General features: G+C 35.5%; 1 protein-coding gene across 2 annotated transcripts in view; it reads right to left on the reverse strand.

The window, feature by feature from the left end:
* The window catches only part of SPPL2 (SIGNAL PEPTIDE PEPTIDASE-LIKE 2), a 261,784-nt gene extending 255,597 nt beyond the window's left edge, over positions 1–6,187 (reverse strand). For both annotated transcript variants that reach the window (XM_089825624.1, XM_089825622.1), the window contains exon 1: positions 5,929–6,187. In XM_089825624.1, coding sequence (XP_089681750.1) covers positions 5,929–6,066 — 138 coding nt within the window. In that variant the 5' untranslated portion in view covers positions 6,067–6,187. The remainder of the gene's footprint in view (positions 1–5,928) is intronic.
* Positions 6,188–9,431: the final 3,244 nt, after the last annotated feature.

The raw sequence follows: 9,431 nt of genomic DNA on the forward strand, positions 1-9,431 counted from the left end.
ACTGAATATCTAAAAATCAAAGAAACTAACCCAGCACACATTAGTGTAAGAACATTTGGTAGAAAAACTTAAACCTACCAAATTCCTAGGATAGATCAAATTGATAAAAATCATGTATTCACATGTGCAAGGCAGTAAAGTTAAATCATTTATTGGAAATTTCCACTAATAGGTGCACTTCATGTGTCAATTTAGATGATTTTTCCAAGGTTGCCCCAAGTTTCCAAGACGGGGATGCCAATTTTGGGGGTTGCAAAGGGTACAGCTATATGATTTTAAATGTTCATATTAAAACATGGATAAAGCATGCATATACACATTATAGAACCTTAACATACAACATTTCAATTTGTGTTCACCATTTGGAATTCATTGTCAAAGTGTCAATACTCAATATCCATTCATAATTCAGAAAGTATTGACAATATACATGTGATGCATCTTGTCCTTATGTTAATAATATACAGTCAACTGACATCTATTGTAATTGTACACTTCAGTAACTAAGGCAGAACCTTTAAGTCTTGTAATTGCTAGTACAAAATGACAAAATTAGAAAAGTAAAGGCAATTTATTATACTAGACACGCTCTACTTGACTATGAGACTCGATATAACCCCATTGAAAAACTGTGCTTGGCAATGAACTACTCTTCTCAGGAGCTGCTATATTCTACACGTGCAATCATCAAGGTTGATCCTTTCAAATATATTCTTTCTAAAGCCAACCATTCTGCCTGCACTGCACAATAAGTCATGCTACTCATGGAATTTGATCTAAAGTTTCTCTCAAGAGTCTATCAAGTATCACTTAATGATAGATCAATTAGTGAAGGTATAGATCAATTAGTGCACCTATGCTCAATCACTTCATACATTTTTGCCTATAGATATACCTTTCCCAGATGAGGACATGTTAGCCTACTTTGCTACCAACCTAAATAGGTTTGAATGATTAGTCATGTCCTCTTAATCTTACCTTAGTATATTTGAGGTTTGGTGGGAAATGTTGCAAATAAGCACAACGAGGGCAAAAGTAATATGTCTCATTCATATTATTTTAGCATATAATGCCTCATGTAGAAGAGCCATTAAAATTTTAATATCGTCTTTGACTTCTTTCATGTACATGCAATTTTGGAGGGATACCTTTCATTTAACGAAGTTTGATTTGACCAAGTCAATTTAGGGTTTCCACAGTCGGGAAGGTTTGCTGTTCCATGTTTTCTACACTTTCTATGGTGTTGAAGACTATTTCAATCATCGTTGTCAATTAGACACCAGCGGGATTTTCACTATTCTTCAGTTATCAACCCAATATTTGGCAGGCATGTAATGGGAACTTGACATTTTTTCCATTTCTCAGCTGGAGAGCTCTGTTAGAGGATATTTATCCAAAGAGAATGCATTCACAACAGAAGAAACATAGTTGAAATTGATTCTACAGTTTCTAGAGATCATTGTGGTTAACTATGCAAATGAATGCATGAGTATGTGTGAGAGGTTCTCTTCTATAGATGGGAAAATTTGTCAATGGGTTTTATCCTCTGTTTGATATTTGTCAATGTTGTCAAAAATTTGCCAATAGCTTTTGTCATGAAATGATGAGCATTATGCAGAGATTTACCATTTGTTTTAAAACCAAAGCATTAAATCAGGTCTGTTATAGAATAGTCTCCTTGTGTGAACCTTATAGGTTGCATGAAAACATATATTCATATGCATTGACCCTTTATTTGCGAGTCTTCTTCTCACATGTAAATCCCAAAAGGAGGTGATCAGAGTATGTATTATAACTGTATCACGTGTATTTTGAAGTGAATGTATTCCAGCAGTATCAACATCAAGGTAAAAACAATGTTTAAATGCTCAAAAGAAAGGGGATTGCACAGAATGACAGTGAGACTTAAAGGAGCAGTGGTCAAAGCAAAAACGAAGGCAATAGAGGTGACTGTAATAGCAGTCATTTTAGAGAATGGTATGTAGTTTTCAGAACAGCAGTACATAATCTCATGATGACAGTTATACCAATGAGCCTCAAGGCATGATGCTTTGCCAGAGAAATATTTGTGTTGCCAGGATCAGTTGTTGACAATGGGTTAGAAGGCCTGTGGGCCAACTGTTCACACAGAGGACAATCAAGTTAAAGAGCAGCCAGATAGTAAGGTCGAAGAAGTAATAAATCAGATGGAAGTGTTCACTTATCAACAGATTTTGAGAAGCCATAATGGAGTTCAATCCCAAATAAAGTTCAAGTGAATGGGAATAATAGCAACATTTAAAAAAAAGTAGCTGACATGACCCAATGAAAGAGGGATAATCATAATACAATGCCCAAGTTCCTGTTCTGAAAGGAAGAATGGATTCGTCAGCAAGTGGGTCTCATGGGATGCTTGAGAATATCAGTGAGTTTCTTGGTGCTGAGGTTCTTGCACTTTAAGGTTTTACATCTCTAGGGAAACTATTATGGTTTCATCATATCAATGCATACTGTAATGTCCCCTCCTTAGGCAGTTTGGGTATCAGTGGAAGTTGCACTATTATACACGGTCCGGTAGGTCAGCAAAGTGTATAGGGGGACCCCATACAAAGGCTTATGGAGTCACGCAAGGATTTCTTTCACAAGCCATTTTGGACAGTTTGGGACAGTCTTGTAGATGTTAGGAGGGATCCTTACTTTTCAGGGATTGACTAGAAATTGACCAGAATGCATCACGGTACCTCCAGGATCAATCTGAGACTGTCAAAATTCTAGGAGAATCCCTAAATTTCAAGGTGAGACTGTCAATTAGCCTACAGCGTTTGATCATCATCTATGGACAGGGGTGGCAGTAAAAATTCAGATTGCAGTCTAGATGAATTAAAAAATGATTTTGGAAATATTAAAGTAAATGCTTTAATATTTTATTATTAATAAGTCATAATGGTGACTTCAGAAAAAATAATCAAGTATTAATTTAGAAAGTCACCTTGGCACATTTTCCTAGGCAAATAAGTTGTAAGTTATAACTTGAAAGGTGTTTTTCAATTTGCTTGAACAATAAGACACTCAAGATTTGTTTTATGAAGAAAATGGGAAACTAAAATAAGTATATTGCCACTATTTATGGGTATTATTGACCTATATTTGATTAATTTCACTAAGGTTGTCCTTTTATCAAATATATTTAGCAGTCACCTTAGTGTTATAGCTGATTGGAAAGAGGATGGAAAATTTAAAATGATGGGATGCTCAGAAGTGACTTCAAGAGCCTCAAATGTTTTAAAAGTATATTGAAACACCTTTAGGAGTTGGCCTAATATATTGTTAAGGTGTTTTATTTTAATGGGAGGGCCTTTATTATTTAATGCTACATTAGGGATTTGAAAGGGAAAAAAACAATTCCCAAAAAAATAGCGAAAAAACTAAAAAACACTTTTTCCGAAAAAACAGCCAATGAAACTATAAAAGGACAACTGGCACTCTCACTTTGGCATGATGAATTCTTTATTTTCATTTCTGATATTTCTCCCTGAGGAAACCAAATGTGGTTCTGGAGTAGGACTTGTTCAGCTCATGGTATGTAAGGACAAAACTACTTATAGGCAACATTCTCTATGTTGTTGAGAGACGCGATCTAGGAAATAATCTTGGTGATTTCATCATACAGGTCAAAGTTGGACATATTTGTGGAGTTTATTTCAGTTTTGACAGAGGCTTATTGCATATTGGTTTGTTAGATGTTGATTGAAGCAAAATAAGAAGGATTTGCTATTCATTCATTTCTTTTGCTGGCCATACATTGCCAAGGAGGAATATGAGCTTTATAGAGCAGATCAACTAGGTTTTTGTTGTCTTCTTCAGCAGTTTGGGGACACTTAGAGTGTGAAACTACATTCTTATAGTCTTCTTCATCATTGCTGAAGTTTTCTGAAGTTTGACATCCATTTTGGGAGTGATAAGTTGGCAAATTTCATGAGCAGCTCAAGCTATTTCAATGTTGCATTTTCTGGGGGTGTTTAAACTAAATATGTAATGCTATTTAATGATCTGGATTGCTCTTACTTTTGGCAAAAAGTGTATTTTTTAGATGAGAACTAGAATCTAGAATTTTCAGCTTCATATATTTCTGAGCTTTATCAATTTTTCTGAGTTATTAGTTGTTACAATTGACTATTTTATCTAAGCTTTATTTACCATTTAAAAGTCATTGCAAAACACCAATAAACATATTCCAAAAACAAAGCAAAAAAGGCAAGCAGGGCAGCATATTACATCCTGCCTTGTTTTCTTATCAGACACTGGGAAAACGCATTTTCATGACACAAATTTCACTTGAGCATCACATGCTTCAAATGCAAGTGTTGTGTAAATTCTCAACCTCCTAGCTCAAGTGCAATCAGCTCAACAAGCCTTCACCTAGATCCACTTCTGAGTAAAGCCTTGAATGGGAGGTGCACCAGTGTTCAGATTCCATCATAGTTCCCTTGCTCTAGGAAAGAGGTAAATTCAAACTGCAAAAGTGATGGATAGACCCTTAGAAAATTTACAGTTAAAAATCCCATTGTTTTAACTAATGAGAACTGAAGCCAATCAAGCAGGATACACGTCGAGGGCATCTTATACTATCTTCCAGATTTAAAAGCAGAGCAATCAAGAGTTCTAGAAGCGAATGATTCCAAATCTACTCTACTCAACCCTCTCCAGTGTCTTGTATAGGTGACAACATATACAAGACATATGCAAATATCCTCAATGAAGAACTTGCCCCAAGATGCAAAGGGTTAAAAAAAGGTACATGAAATTTCAACAAGCTGAGCTAAATCTTTTCAGAACCCCTCCATCTTTTTCAGTCACGGGATGAGATGACACTCAGGATGTGCAGGATGCAGAAGAAGACGGATGAAGCATCTATCTCAATTGAGGATGTTATTGGCTGAGTTGAGGACTGGATCCCATCACCTCAGATGCAAGACAGGCAGATGGAAGAGGCCCAAGGAAGTTCGGGAAGAGAGGATATGCGTGTTTTGTAAGACAGGAGCTATTGAAACAGAATGGCATTTTCTCTCCGAGTGCACAGCTTACAACAACATCCGAATATACTATACTATAATTTCATATAAAAGGTGGTCAACATGCATAGTTTGTTTGAGGTTGAAAGGATCAAGCAAATGGCAGACTTCTTGATTAAGATCCATACCAGAAGATTGGAAATGGAAAGAACTATGGAATCTGTTTAGCGCGATCTGCTGGTCCCATAGACTGCTGTGGCCTCGTGGACATCATTAAAATCACATTCATTTATTCATCTTGAAGCGATTAATAAGGTCCAAAATTTTGAGTTGTCGCTTTTCCCCTCTTTCCTACACACAAAACTAATACAAAAATGAAGCTTTACCTAGCTAATAACACAAATTATTTTTTTGGAGTTCTCTTTATTTAAATGTCTCAATTCAATAAATTGGAAAGGTAATTCTCCCAGCAAATTTTGGAATCCGACACTTCATCGTTTACCCCCGTTTTCGGTTATGGTGTAAACTGAAAGAGTCGTGTAAACTACCTAGAAGCAAGCAATTTCTCTAAACGTTCCTGGTGTAAGTTTGGCATGGCTCGGAATGTTAATCGGATGTAACGATCCCCAAATGACCAGGCCTGAATCGAACATCAACGTACGGATGAAAGCTTCTAATCCCATGAGATCTACAAATCAGGGATAATATGTCAACACTTTTAAGAGTTTGTGCAAAATTCTGAATCATAGATACTGCAAAATTCACAATGTTCACGTTGCTTTCAGATTACTGGTATGTTATGTGAAAAAGCAAAGACTTGAAAAACCCAGACAAGTTACCATCTGAGCAAATATTGGGGAAAAAATATGGCTTTGAAGCGGCATATGCGCGTCAGCTAAAACGGTTACTGATAATTTGGAAGGCAGGTGTAACATACCAGAACAAATTTATTTTCACAACCGGGTTGTTTAGGTGCAATATCGTCATCGTGAACGATGTCTCCACAAAGGCCGCAATCTACAAACAAGAAGAATAGGAACAACACGGGAGCAAAACCTTGCTTAATCATCTTCATCGTCTTCCCCGCACCTTCAACACCTCTGGATTTTCATTTTTCCTCCTCCCTTCTCGCCAAAAATTAAAAAGCCCAGACGGGTAGTAAGGGCCTGTAATCACAAAAAGCATTCCTTGCCCGTACGGAGGAAATAAAGGGCGTAGATTAAATACAGGTCAACTAAGATGTGAGTTTCCGTACTCGTGTCGGGGCGCGCCAAGCCCTTTTAATCCGTACATTTTATTTGACTATTTGACAACGCGGTTTCTATATGTGCACAACACTGGCAAGTAGCATGCATACTTCTCTGAGTAGGCCATAATTGGATTCTATTACTTGCATAGGTTTGTATAGTTTATGGTGTGGATTACTATGTCAATTGAAAAAGAAAAAAATGTTCAACATAAGACTTTGATAGAAAATTGATAACCTCAAAACCATCATAAATCTATATATTACGCTTCAAAAGTCGCTAAAATAGACAAATAACAATATTGTTTTTTTTTTAATATAATATTTTTCAAGATAAATAAATCTAAGCATAATAATAGTATATTATTGTACTTTCAAATATATATTAATATATTTGTCATCATTAGATTTGTAAATAGTTTTAGATAAATTAAATTTCTCTTCTCAAAGTTTAAAAAATTATATTTTCACAATTTTTAATAATTAAATATATGAAAATAAAATATATAAATTTAATGAAAAAGGTAATATCATTTATAAAATCTTCAGAAAAGCTATAAATTTGAGATTGAAGCATTTGATACCTGGTATTATCTCATTAGAACAAGAATGTTTTGTGCCTGGATGAGAAATTATGGAAGGTGCACTAGTTGCACATGAAGTCTTGCACTCTAGTTTTGTCATTAAATTAGATATGATGAAGGCATATGATAGAATGATTTGGGTTTTTTTATTCAAAGTGCTTGAAAAGTTTGGTTTTTCAACTCGCTTGTGTAAGTGGTGGAAGGCTTGTGTATTGGGTGCTTGGTTCTTCGTCGTCATTAATGGTGTACCAATTGGTTTTTTTCCTTCTTCACAAGGGATTAGGCAAGGAGGTCATTTCTCACCAATCTTTTTTATTATAATGGAAGAGGTCCTTAGTTAGACCATAAAGCAACAAAAGGATCGAGGTCTATAACAAGGAGCACAAATTAAGGGCACTAATACACACTCATTATTTGACGATGACACTTTGTTATTTGGGAAGGCCACCATTCAAGAAGCAAGAAGCATAAAAAGAATTATGGATTTGTAATACATCAGCATCAGGGCAGAAGGAAAAATGCTCAAAAGTTCAAAATTTATATGTTCAATTCAAACAATGGAATTGCTAGGTGGATAGTAGACATTTTGGGTTTCATGTTGGACCAATTACCATCAACATACTTGGGTATTCCATTTTTTGTAGGAGAAAATAAGGTATATCATTGGTTTATTGCCATTCAAAGTAGACTTGCAGCTTGGAAAGTCATGTGGCTCTCATTGTCTAGTAGAATATTGTTGATTAAAATTGTCCTCACTTCAATTCCTAATTATTATTTTATTGTTCTAAAGCTCTAGTTGCAGTGATTCAGCAAATTGAAAAATCAATCAGAGAGTTCCTATGGAAAGGCAATATTTCGGGTGAAAAAAAGACCCCTCTAGTTTCTTTGCAAGAAATTGCCAATTCCAAGGCTATGGGGGAGTGAGTATCCACGATTTGACTATAAGGAACAAAGCTTTTGGGGGAAAGTTAGTGTGACAAATGTATCCTAAATCGGATAGTAAATGGTGTTAGATTATGCAACTAAATACTTGGATAATGGGGATCCAACACGTGTTTTTACTATCCTTGATCCCCCTAAAGGCTCCACTTTATAATTTTATGATGGCTTTACGGGATGTTGTATCACATTATATTACGTGTTAAGTACATAATGGGTTCAAGGTGTTATTTTTGAAGGATTCATGGAATCAGATTCCACCATTGGCTCATTCACCTATCTTTCAAGACATCATGAATTTTCTTTAAATGCTTGGGGTAGTTTACTAATACATTATGTGATAGCAATTGAAAGATTCTTGAGTAAATTCATATGGAGGGATCCCTCTGAGTTGCCTGTAAATGATCAGCAAAGATTATTGATGGAGCAATTATTGGCAAATCCCAATGTCTTATTTTCTAATAAAGATGATGTTCTTAGGTGGGCTCCTGCAAAAAGTGGTAAGTATTACATTAAAGACATATATTGAGCAATCCAAAGTATTGGGAATCTAAGACCTATGGCTCGTGCTTTTTCATTTTGTTGGAATAATGCAGTGTTATCGAAAGTTGGTTGCTTTACCTGGTTAGCATTGAGGAGATGAATACTCACTAGTGAAAAGTTAAATAATATGCATATAGTACAACCTTTTAACTGCACCTTATCTCAATAAGCTTATGAAATAGTGGATCATCTTCTTTTAAATTGCCTTTTTGCTTGTCAATGCTGGCAATTTGTACTTAGAAAACTTAATTACTCCATGTCTTTACCAAAGACTATATGGGACTTGTTCGAGTCATGGCCAAAACTATTTTTAGAGTTATTGTTCCATGTATATGGGATTGTATTCTTACTGCTATGATATGTGTAGTGTGGTGGGAGAGAAATAAATGTATATTTAGCCAAGAAATCTCTTCCTTGACACATGTGTTGCATCGACTTCAAGAAAATATCACAGAGATTGTAAATGCCAAGTTGATTAGTAGCATATGCAATCCTTCTTTTTCATGTTGGGATGGTTTCATCTTAACATAATGGAAAGGTTTAGTTATTTGAACAGGAACATCTCCCAAGAATCACAACCACCAAACCTCAAATAGAGCATTGATTGAGTGGATCCCCCCTACATGTGGATTTCGTAAGATTAATTTTGATGGGGCATCACATGGAAATCCACAAAAATCTAGAATAGGTGTTTGTATAAGAGATCGTGTAGGTCATTTACAAGCAATAAAAATTTGCCCCATTCCACCAAGAACTAACAATGTAGTAAAGGCGCAAGCACTACTGGATGGTTTAGTTTTGGCTAAGAATGGTGAGTATTAGAAGGTGCACATTGAGGGTGTTTCCCTCATCATTAGTAATGTATACCTTACTAGAAATTTGGTGAATTGGCGATCATCCCATATTATGGATCATGTTTTGTAACTGGTAGACTCTTTTAGTAAATGTCTAATTTCTCACACTTTGCAAGAAGGTAATAAGTTAGCTAATCTTCTTGCAAATTTGGGGTGTAATGGTGCTCAATTATTCTCTTTCACTCTAAAAATTTATTATCTATTGTATTATACCATCAATGGACTAGCAGATTTAGAAAAGAAAGGTCGTGGTGTGGCCAAATCATAAAATGGT

The sequence above is a fragment of the Cupressus sempervirens genome, chromosome 4 (genome assembly GCF_028749045.1).
Source record: "Cupressus sempervirens isolate cs-2001-9-10 chromosome 4, ASM2874904v1, whole genome shotgun sequence".
NCBI lineage: Eukaryota > Viridiplantae > Streptophyta > Pinopsida > Cupressales > Cupressaceae > Cupressus > Cupressus sempervirens.